At 43.9% G+C, this 12,113-nt stretch overlaps 1 protein-coding gene across 7 annotated transcripts in view; it reads left to right on the forward strand.

Moving 5' to 3' along the window:
* Window positions 1-12,113, forward strand: part of GRIA3 (glutamate ionotropic receptor AMPA type subunit 3) — a 261,251-nt gene that overhangs the window by 246,226 nt on the left and 2,912 nt on the right. For 2 of the 7 annotated variants that reach the window (XM_029067972.2, XM_029067974.2), the window contains 2 exons: window positions 9,163-9,277; window positions 11,338-11,585. The exons of 1 other annotated variant lie outside the window; for it this stretch is intronic. In XM_029067972.2, the coding sequence (XP_028923805.1) occupies window positions 9,163-9,277; window positions 11,338-11,583 (361 nt within the window). In that variant the 3' untranslated portion in view covers window positions 11,584-11,585. Of the gene's footprint in view, window positions 1-9,162; window positions 9,278-11,337; window positions 11,602-12,113 lie in introns of those variants that run through there. 4 more of the 7 variants (XM_029067973.2, XM_029067975.2, XM_029067976.2 and 1 more) reach the window with 4 other exon arrangements.

The raw sequence follows: 12,113 nt of genomic DNA on the forward strand, positions 1-12,113 counted from the left end.
TGTTTCTCCAAAGATCTGATTCACTACAGCCTCCTTTTGAAGATAATAATATAATAGTATTGAAGATAATAACTAATAAGAATTAGGGGCCTTGCCAAAGGTTAGTTATGGGCTGAGTCTGAAAAGGGCAAAACTAAACAACTCAAAAAAGATTTGTAGAATCCAAACATTTCCTTAATGGATCTGATGATGCGACTCGGGTTATCGAATAACAGCATGGTAGTCTTATGCTAGTGTTTTTCTGTTGCAATTTAGCATAGAAGGACAGCTTAAGGTCCTATGGAACGGAGATGTTTTTTCTGTAAGATTAAAGTTTACCAAGCCTTCTGATCGGCTTGGGAATTTGCTGATTGACATTTGCTGCCCTGGGGTGCCGGCAGCTCTGTGCTGATCCTGAGACCTCACTGTGAGTCTTTCTAAATTGTGAGAACTATCCTGAGGCTTTCCAGGGTGACACTGGGGATTAGGAAGAGAAGGCGGGACAGAGCATACAATTGGAGAAGCCGGACATGCTTCCTTGATGGCAACTCCCGTCCTGATACGAGAGTTCCTGAAATGGTCTCTAAAATGGGACTACTGTCTCAAGACCCCAAAGCACAGCTTTGTCTGCACAGTGTCAGTCACAATCATGCTAACTTAGAACCAAATGTTAGTTGCCCTAGGCAGATTTGGTCAAAGAGAGAAATTTTCCAGCACAAAATTCCATTCCAAAATTGCAACTGACCTCATCCAGTGAATCCAAGAGAACCCAGGAGTCCTCGCTCACCGCTCCAGCTGGAAATGTAATCTGCCAAACAAGAAAGATTTTAAATCCAAAAGAGGTCATCAGTATTTCTAGACTTTTTTTAAATAGCCTTCTTAAGGGTGCTGGATTCTTTGCCTAGAGTTTTGATTCATCCAATTAAAATCCCAACCCCAAAGATCTACTACCCAAACTCTTCTCTCTACCACATGAGAGAATACAAGGAAGGTGCAAAAAAAGAGTAGACAGCTGCCTTCCACACCACAGGCCTGTCAGTGACAAACTATCAGCCAGGTGGGCAAACCAAAAGTGGAGAGCCCTATGGTTGGCCCTGGGGGCATTGAAAGTTGAATTCCTTCCTGAGTTTCAGGTAATAATATCTACCTCCCAATGTTCCTTCCTCTCCTGCTAGCTTGCTTGCATCCCTGTGATAAATTTGGTAAGTCCCCTATCTACATGCTCTTAATCTCTCTGCAGCCTTCAAGAAGTCATTTATCTTTCCGGGCTCTGTAATTAATATCTCAGCTGCTGCTATGATCAGCTTTAATGAGCCAGCTGAATGCAGAGATCTGTACTAGGCTCTTGGGGAGAGAGAGCTGTAGATAAAGGCACGCTGTCCTCAGAGAACATTCAGTCTAATAGGGGAGAGAAGCACAGTGCCAAACATATGACAGGAAAAAGAGAGAAAGAATATAGAGGCAAATGATAAAAACAAGAGTTAGGAATAAACTAAACAACACATCTTTCAATGGGTGATGGGATGACACGAGCTGGAGGGTGAAGATAGAAACAATCAAAGAGGCCACTTTCATGGCTAATTCCTCAGAGAGTGAACAGAGGAGGGACACGGAGGGAAAAAATGTTAACTGAGATGTTTAAAGAGAAATCTCAGGAAGGGGGTAGATGATTATAAGGAGGGAACATTAACAGGTAAGGAGGCTTCTGACTTGAGGCTTGCAAAAAGGACATCAATCAATCAATGGTATTTATTGAGCACTTACTGTGTGCAGAGCACGGTACTGAGCACTTGGGAAGGCACAACTAAGTTCCCTGCCCACAACAAGCTTACAGCTTTCAATAGAAAGAAATTAAGAAGAGAGGAAAACCACTTGTTCCTACATTTTTTCAATCCTTGCATGAATCTCATGGTCTGTAGCATCAGACCACCAAAATGGTTACCTACATAATAAAATATAATTTACATGAGGAAAAGCATAGCTACTGAATAAGATGCTGACTACCATCGCACTCTAGAATAAAGCTGGTATGACTTGTTTTATGTTATTTGTAAAGTGCTTACCATGTACCAGGCACTGTACTAATCAGATACAAGATAATCAGGATGGGCAAAGTCCATGTCCCACATGGGGTTCACAGTCTTCATCCCCATTTTACCGATGAAGTCTCTGAGACACAGAGAAGATAAGTGATTTACCCAAGCTCACACAGCAGACAAGTCTCAGAGTCAGGATTTAAACCCAGATCCTTCTGACTCCAAGCCATGTGCGCTATCCACTAGGCAATGCTGTTTCTCTTTGAGTTTACTAACCATATCATTGATCTGCTAAATTATCTGCCCATGGATTCCTGTCTCCTTTTCCTGGCTCGGACATTGACAGCCACAGGATAGTCTCCAGGTCTAAGGGGTAAAGAGGCAAGAGGACACTGGCTTTTCTGAAAGGGTAGGACACTGGCTTTTCGGAAAGGGTTTGAGAGTTTGAGAGACAGCATAAAATAATAGCATATTACTCTTCTCTCACCCAGCTCTAATGACGATGAGGTTTTGAATGTTTGTACAACGCTAACTCAGAGAAAAGCACCTCGTGTGAAGTGCTATTACAGTAGGAAAAACCTCCTGCTAACTTAATCCATTCTAAATTTCAACTCATCAGCTCTTAGAACATCAGTCTTCTGAACATTAAACACTTTCTTACTGCTGGTACTGGGATGGTAAGAGAGGAAATGAAATCTGCTTTTTGATGGACTGTTCTAATGGACCATCCTGGCTCCCGTATTTCTTTTAAAGCCCCTGCTCTGATATCTCTCCTTCTCATACATATTTATACATAGCTCACGAGTCCTCTCACTTGGAAGGCTACCAGTTACGATCTTAAAGAAACAGCACAGTCTAGTGGCAAGAGCCTGGGCCTAAGAGTCAGAGGACCTGGGTACTAATTCTGACACTGCCACATAAGTGCTGTGTGACTTTGGGCAAGCCACTTAACTTCTCTGTGCCACAGAGACCTCATCTTTAAAATGGGGATGAAGACTGTGAGCCCCATGTACCATAGTTTCCTCATCTACTAAAATGGGGATCCAATACATGCTCTCTCATAATTTGACTGTAAACCTCACATAGACGTGATTATCTTGCCTCTACCCCATCGCTTCAGATAGTGCTTGGCACATAGTGAGCACTTTATAAAAAACAAAATAATTATTATTGTTATTATCTTATGGTGTAGTTGAATGGGCAAATGGCCTGGGCTGTGCATATACCAGGTGTGGAACTGATACTTACCCAATTGCCATCATGTTTCCTAACATGAGGGCCCAGGACAACTTGAAAGGGAAAAATAAAATTGCCTGCCAAGCTGAATCAAAAGTGAGACCTGAACTGGCAGAATTTAATCACTCTATGATATCACAATGCTGTAGGAAATGCTGGTGATCTGTTTCTAGACTAAATTTCTATCTGAAACAGTTTCTTTTCATGACAGCAAGATTTTGTAGATACCTTACTTAGTGGTTTCTCACCAATTTGTTAATGATTCGATCCCTATTCAAATAAAAGGCCCAAGTCTCTTCCTTTGTCTTCTGCCAGGGATTTTACCTCTTTACAAATTCTATAGCAATTCTATCTAGGAGATGATGTAAATAGAATTTCCTTGACAAGCATTTGACCATTTTTTCTGAGCATCTTACCTCACTTTGCCAATGCAAAAAGGATACATATCACTCATGTTTTCTATCAGTTGAGGATAAAGGGCTTGCTTGCATAACTGCTCTGAAATAGTAAAGATGGCAAGCCTCTGGAGAACAGTTACACTAAAAGAACTGTCTCCAGCTGGGAAAGTTATAAAGGTATCCTTCCTAAATTGAGAGCTCATTAGATTAGGGTGATCCCTAAAGATACTTGGTGTAAACATACAAAATGGAAACAAATGGGAGTTTGGGCCATAGCTAGAGGATTTAAAGGATAGAGCAAAGGATAGACTGACTGCTCTATCTCTTCCAAAGGACCTGCTGGGTAAACTGAAACAAATCACTAAATCTCACTGTGCTTCAGTTCTTCAACTGTAAAGTGAGGGTCAGGGCACTGTAATAGATAGGTAATTAGGGGAGATGCTGAATCATGATACATGTTGCTAGGCACTGCCCTAAATGAGATTAGCTGCCATGCCATGGAAATAGAAAAAGGGTTGCTTTGGCCACCAGCTTTATGAGGATTTTCAACCTCAGTCATAACCCAAGAAGCTCTGAACCTTTCCTCTTACGAGTTTTTCTTGCTTCTGTGGCTGTCATCCTAAACTTACTAAGTATAGTATCTGTGCCTGCTGATTACAGCTTGTGTGGTTTTTGGTTGAACAGTTTCTTGAAATGCATTTTTTTCCCCCTCAGTTTGAAACAGTTTGGGTTCATTTCCAGATTTAAGCACAGTGGATTTTCTTTTTTCAAGAGTAAATTCTTCAAGAGAAGTAGATCGTTTTCATCTTATCTAAAGAACTTAGGCTTTTAAGCTGGTATCTAAATGCCCTAAGGATTTTTCTGAGTCTTTTAGATATCAGCCTCTGAAAACATAAGAATGAGCCTACATGACTTCATTTGAGCACTTCCTCATGCTTCGCCTATATTTATTATTCCCGATTTACAGCTGTGGAGACTGAGAAACCAGGCATCAAGTGACAGGCTTCCACGCCCTCACTAATTTAGCCATCTCTCACTTTTGAGTAGTTGGCGCTAGATAATTCCTCTACAGGGGTGAGGACACCATAGCTTCTTTGCTGAGACTATATTTCTCTATCACCACAAAATAAAGCAGGCTCTCGTACAAGTGCCAGGACTAGGAAAACCTGGCTGACCCTGAGGTGCACAGGGTCAAGGGACAGAGTTCCCCAGAGTCGACTGAGGGCCCAGGGTTATTTTGCTGTGACACCATCATGTGGTGAGTCCAACCCCAGCTCTGCACTGCGGCCACCCGAGTCCACTCCAGAGTTCCTGCAAGGAGTGGACTGTCCTGGTGTCATGTGAGCTGGGAACTGAACAGAAACCTTGACACCTCCTAGAGGGGTCTGGGAAAGTGGAGGATGGGGCTTTCCTTTTCCTGAAGGACCCAACTTGGAGGCAGCAGATCCTAGCAGAAGGAAGGTGGGGCCCGGGAGTTAGGAAACACGGGTTCTAATCCTGGCTCGGCCCCTGGCCAGCTTTGTGATCTTGGGCAAGTCACTTTGGGCCTCAGTTTCCTCATGGTGTACGATGGGGATTAAACAGCTGTAATCCCTCCCTCTTAGACTGAGAGGCCCGTGTGGGCCAGGGGACTGTGGCTGATCGGATTATCTTTGATCTCCACGAGCACTTACCAGAGTGCAAGTGCTTAATAAGAACTATTACTATTACGTTTCCCCTCCCAACCAAACTGGGATGAAGTAGTCCCTCGGAGCTGGAGGGAGCCCTGAGCCCTGCTACCACTTTTGCAAAGTGCTCCAGCCCAAAATGTGATTCCTACTAGGCAAAGTGGGACCCAGAGTCTGGGATAGGGACGCACGGCTCCCAAACCCTTCCCGGCTCCCACAGCTTCCTAGTGATCTCGGCCCCGGGCTGCCATGGTCTACTCTGAGGCAGGAGAGGCCCCATGGGCTTCCTCTCTCCCTGGCTATTTCTCAGAGGGTTCCACCTGCACAAGAACCAGAAGGGTCATTCATCTAGAAAAACAGTGCAGCCTAGTGGAAAGAGCAAAGCCCGAGAGCCGCAGGACATGGGTTCTACTCCTGGATCTACCAACTGCTTGCTGTGTGATCTTGGGGAAGTCACGTCACTTCTCTGTGCCTCAGTTTCCCCAACTGTGAAACGGGGATTAAATAGCAGCTCCCCCTCTGACTTAGACTGTGAGGCCCCTATTGGGACAGGGACTGTATCCAACCTGATTGACTTCTATCTACCCCAGCCCTTAGAATAGTTCTTGGCACACAGAAATAGCTTAACAAATATTATAACAATAATAATAATGATAATCTATATTCTCTTCCCACCATCCTCTAACCCTGATTAGAGGGTAAAGCCAAATAGAATTCACTTTGGCCACCTGAAAAGCTCTACTGGGGCCTCAGATTATGCCCTAAGAGAGAGGAAGGAAAAATGCTAATCCTATCTATGAATATATGCAACAAAATTGGGGTGATGGGGGTATGACAGCAGGGGGCAGGCCCATGCACACAGTAGTTTTCACCTCCATGCTTTTCAAGTTGAGCTTTTCCATCTCCCTTATGGGTATCTGGTTCCAAGGCACCAAAGTTTAGCGCCATCTTCTTTTCTTCTTTCCCCTTACAAATAGGTTCCTTCAAAATATTTTGTGCCAGACAAAGTAAGACTCAGAGATCCCAGCTGAAGGTGCACATGCAGAAATATGTTTCTGGATCTGATTACCCAGCCCCCTCCATTTTTAGTATCATCCCCAACTTCCCAAAGCTTAAGAAGCAAGTGATTCTGCAAGGGATATAACGCACTGAAGCCTGATGCCTGCATGCCCACCTGCTGGACAGAATGGATTTCACCATTTCTCGCTCTTCTAATGTCAGGCTCCCAACTCCACACCCACTGCTGCTCCGCCAGCCCCAGGCCCCAGGCAGGTTGGTTGGCAGGAGAAAGAAGGGCTAGTGCAGATCCTTTAGCAGCTCCGGAGAGTATTCAATCAATCAGAAGTATTCACTGAGCACCTAGTGTATGCAGAGCACTGTTCTAAGAGCTGGGGAGAGTTCAACAGAGTCAGTAGATATGATGCTTCACTCGAGGAGTTTACAATCTAACAGAATAGAAGAATCAACTGGTGACAGACTCCTGTGTGCATTAGGAGACTCATGCAAGTCAGTCTCATGTTGGGGGGGGGGGGGGGGGAAGGGAGGGGAATGGTTCCCCAAAAGCACTGGAGTAGCTAAAAGGTCATCAGATCAGATCCAGGCCGATCCCACAAGGAAAGACAGTGTCAGACAACTGAAGGACAACACAGAATACTATTTGCAAAGGTTCCTAGTCAGCTCACAGAAACTAATTTCTTCTCGAAGTGAATGCCACTCAAATTTCTACCTTTGCGATTGGTAAGGAACATAACCCTGCCCTCTCCAGGTTTATGGGAAGCAGCACAGCATAGTGGAAAAAGCACAGGCTTGGGAGTGAGAAGATTCATTCATTCAATAGTATTTATTGAGCACTTACTATGTGCAGAGCACTGTACTAAGCGCTTGGAATGTACAATTCGGCAACAGAGACAATCCCTGCCCAATGACAGGTTCACAGTCTAAACGATTTGGGTTCTAATCCTGGCTCAGTCACTTACCTCTAGACTGTAAGGCCATTATGGCAAGGAATGTGTCTGCTATATTGTACACTTCTGAGCGCTTAGTACTGTGCTCTGCACAATGTAAGCGCTCAATAAATATGACTGATAGATTACCTGCTGTGTCATTAGTCTAGTCACACAACCTCTCTGTGCTTCAGTTCTTTCATCTACAAAATGAAGGTTCAATGCCTGTTCTCCCTCTTACTTGGACTGGGATCCCCAAATGGGCCCTGATTATCTTGTATCCACCCCAGGGCTTAATATGTGATTGGCACTATTAAGTGCTTAAATACCACTATTATCATTAGTAGTTGTAGTAATAATAATCATAATGATAATAAATACCCACTCTCCATGCTCCTGTCCACCACCCCCAGTCCAGTCGTTCACAGTTCTCTCGGCTGTCCAGCCAACCCTCCTCCTCACGCTCCCCAGCTCACCTTCCCTAATATTCTCCTATTTTTTAATTGATTCTTTGCTTTGTTTTACAACAGCTCCTACACAGCAGAGTTCTCCTGGGGAGCCTCCCTCCTGTTGCCTCCACAGACCCCAGAGTCAATTCCACACTGATAGTCCCCACCTCTGGGGGCTGCAGAACCAGGAGTCCAGGCTGGGCAGGAGTGGGATGGGGACAGGGAGTGTGTGCAAGAGAGATGGTCCGAGGCAGACAGGAAGCAGACTGCCGAGAAGGCTTCGCCCCTGCCCCCTCCACTACCCGCTCTGTCCACATCCCACTTGGCCCAGCCCAGACCGCCTGGCTTCACAACCCCAGGAGACGGAGACCACTGGCCCTGAAAGTGGCTGGGATGACAGCAGGAGCAGAAGCAGTGAGAGCCCCTAGATAAACCGACAGTTGTGGAGCTGTCAAAAAATGAAATCAGTTAAAAGACCCTGGCTAGAGGAACAGAAAAGGGAGGCTCGGTTGGGGGGGGGGGGGGTCAGGGCAGGTAGAGGTAGGCCCAGGTCTATGGACTTCAGAGGGGGTGGACTGAGCTTTGTATAGCCCACTGGGAAAGCTGGAGGTAGGGTGAATAGCCTCGAGGGTTCCTTGTGCTGATGGTGACCTCTGCAACCCTTCAGACTGAGCTGGCTGAGGAGTCAGATCGTGTTAGTACGGTAAAGACAGAAAGATTCCCGTTATTAAGATAACACCATGCTCACGTGACAGGAGGAGTGAACGGTAAACCATGCTGGAAGTTTAACCAAGACCCGTCGCCCAGTCTGATCTTGAGGATGAAAGAGTGTACTACTTCTCTTTTTCAGCTTAGATGCACAGCGGTCAGCCCGTATGCTTCCTTAGTTTGGAAAGAACTACAGTTCCATCTGTACATCTGTGTCTCAGGTGGGGAGGGGTGGTGGGAGGGGGAGTCACCTATCAGCAACAGCACTTCCTAAATAAAGGGTGAGGAAGCAAATCAGTTTCTACGCCTATGGCCTTAGAGCCCAAGACCCTATTCCATCCCGCCTCTCCGTCGATACCGTGTGGCCAAAAACAACGCTTTCTGTCTGGTAGTACAACAAGACACCCTGTTAGACCAAACTTGACCCACCACCCCAAAGCTTCCAAGAGCTGCCAAATGATTGCAACGAGAGGGGAGACCCAAGAGCTGCTTTTGATGTTTTTTTTTTTTTTTCCAATCATCGTATTTAACAGTGTGTGCCGATTACTCAAAGCGATATGGGCAGGTCCTGGTAATGTAGTGTTGCTCTAGCGTTAACTTACAGTGATGATCAGGTTGCCTGCAGTGTAATTACTCTGTGGCCAGGACCCCTGCTTTATCGCTTTGTATAGTTTTAAAGTCGTTTAAAGCTTGAATAACATAAAATAACATAATATAATGTTATTTATGTTATTTCCCACGTGAAGAACTCCCGTAAACCTTGCAGTATTGAAACTCAGTGAACAAGGCATCTTAGACAAGCTGAAAAACAAATGGTGGTACGATAAGGGTGAATGTGGTGCCAAGGACTCCGGAAGTAAGGTCAGTCGCTGAAGGTCTTTTCGTACTGATTAGCAATCCCATTTTGACCCACTGTTTGTTCATACCCAAAATGGCTTTCAGAAACCTTGACGTTTGACATTTTGATGGTTCGAGCAGAGAGTAGGAAAAAAAACCCAACTACGACAAGCATTTCCTCTTTTACAGCATCACACGTTTTAGTTGAAAATACCTTTTGGCTCTTCAGATATTGTGCTGATGAAGAGAGAAAGCGGCATCTGTCTAGCCTGGTCTCTGTAAGCAAAAATTCCCAGCCTCACCCAGAGGATGCATTTACTTAGCCCAGTTATCAATTTTGTTACCAGTTCCCTGAAGTACATCATATTTCTCTATGACCATGTAGTAATTCAAATTTCTGAACACAGCCGTATGTTTCTTTAAGGATATGCCAGAAGCAGATCACAATAATGATCGTGAACCACTCCTCCCTCCCACCCCCTAAGAAAGTTAAACTTTCCACTGGACTGCGGTTTTCGTTTGAATGAATATTGTAGCACGGTTAATTCACCTTGTGAATTTCAGACATTCCTTCTTTTCTGTGCTTTGAACCATTTTGCTACTGCGTAAATGAATCCCACACCTGAATTCAGCAACTGTGGTCCTTGGAATTATGGTTGCTACCGCTGAGACTGTAAAGTTAAGAGGCATTTCTTTCAACAAACTTTAAACACATTATCAAAAATGCAATGCCAGAGACTTTGCGAGTAAAGAAACCTTTCTCAATTTGCTGCTAAGTAGCTTTGCAAATTTAAAGAAGATAAAATTTCGGCCCACCCAGAAAACATTTTGCCCACCCACTAGGAGAAATTGGTTAAATAAGTCATATCAACAGCTTTTTTAAAAAAACCAATAACCTAGTAGAAGTTATTAGCCTAGGTGAGTACTATCTGCTAGACTATGGAACAGAGATTTTCTATCTCCTGTGGCATGAAAGTGTTCTATTAGGCAGCGTGTGTTCTGTCGAACTTAATCTCCCATTAGTTTTGCAAGCCACTCCAACTGGCTTTTGAATGTGGGATGATGTGGTGGAACTAGGTCCTAAGAGGAAAAGACACAGGAGTATGGAAGGATATTCTTTCCAGTTTCAATTTTTTTTCAGCTAAAAGTTTCAAGCACTATGCCTCTGCGTAAGAATGCTCCTACCAGACATGAATGCTCAGCTCTTGAGTTCCCACTGAAACGATGGCTCCGCTTCACTGGCAATATTTCTGTGTGCACAATTCAATTCAGCAGCAAAATGGTTCTGATTTTCCCTTAGGCCAATTACAAAACTCAACCTTTTCAGTGAAAGATTTTTTATTCTTCTCCCTGCATGTCCTATCTTAAAGGTGGGACTATGACTGCAGCTTTCCATTATTCAGCAGCCAATTATTTTACTTTCTCACTGCCTGGACAGTTGAGTCAGGCCTGCACAGTTTGACTTGAAAGTAACTGACCGTCTTCTTCAGAGTTTTTTTCTTTTTAAATTAAAAAACTAAGTAAAAAGCTGAGAAGTTTGGCATGAAAAAAATACTTCGACATTCACTGAGGTTTATGATTAAAAAAAAAAATTCCTTTCCCTCCCACTGTCAACTTGGAAAGTCTACTTGATTTGTACAGTCTGCCTCATATACAAAAGAAGCCTCTAAATTGCTCTGAATTCTTGGAAGATGTGACTGAGCAATCTCTTTTTGCTGCAGATTTACACCAGCTTTAACAGCTGGCTTGCTCAACAATTTGGTGCTAAGACACATTTTTAGCTACCAACCTTCACCCAGGAGTCTGGGAAGGAGGAACTGGCCCTGAAAAATAAACCTGAAAAAAGAAGGTCCCAGGTCACATCATCTTAATACTCTCGCCTGGTGCCTCCGAACCAAATGATTTGGGAGGGTCAGGGAGCAAAAGGGGGCTTCAAGTTCCAGAATGAGAAAGACAGCTTAGCGGAGACCTATGTGTTGAGTTATTTACCATTAGGACAGTCATGTACCATTACATAGTGTTATTGACTCTCCTGCTGCCTTTGTTTTTGCACAAGAACTAATCAAATTGTTCATCTCTCTTAGGACAAGACAAGTGCTCTGAGCCTGAGCAATGTGGCGGGAGTATTCTATATACTTGTTGGAGGCCTGGGGCTTGCCATGATGGTTGCTTTGATAGAATTCTGTTACAAGTCACGGGCAGAGTCCAAACGAATGAAACTCACAAAGAACACACAAAACTTTAAGCCTGCTCCTGCTACCAATACCCAGAATTACGCTACTTACAGAGAAGGCTACAACGTGTATGGAACAGAAAGTGTTAAAATCTAGGGGTACGGCTAAGGTTGAGTAAGCTAATCAGCTCATTTTTGCCTATTGATTCCTTTTTTATTTTTAGCCCAATGATAGCGCTTGTACTACTGTGACTGTGATAGCCCATACTCCGCGACATTTTTATATATTCAATGGTATATGTGATTATATTTTAGCAAAACACTAGGGCTCCCCTTTTTTTTTTCAGCTGGAAAGTTTTTCCAGAGTCACTAGGTAGTGTTACATTAAATGAAGAATTCAACTGTGTCTTTTATGGCCCTAAATCAGATTTAAATCTAAAGAGAATCTGTTTTTTTAATGGTAGAGTGGAAACTGATGCTGAAATTTGCAGCAGAATGATTCTTTGCCATTTAAGTGGTTGAGCAATTCCAAGAGGGTGTACGAGTCTTTCCATTTTGCCCCCCTTTTTTTAAATGAGAGGCTGACAGCTTAAAAAAAACCAGCCCATTAATCAAGAGCAATGGTTTCAAGCCTCCAGTACTGTCACCTCTACAGTGACATGGTTGGCATTTGAGAATCCTAGACAC

This window comes from Ornithorhynchus anatinus, chromosome 6, assembly GCF_004115215.2.
Source record: "Ornithorhynchus anatinus isolate Pmale09 chromosome 6, mOrnAna1.pri.v4, whole genome shotgun sequence".
Classification (NCBI taxonomy): domain Eukaryota; kingdom Metazoa; phylum Chordata; class Mammalia; order Monotremata; family Ornithorhynchidae; genus Ornithorhynchus; species Ornithorhynchus anatinus.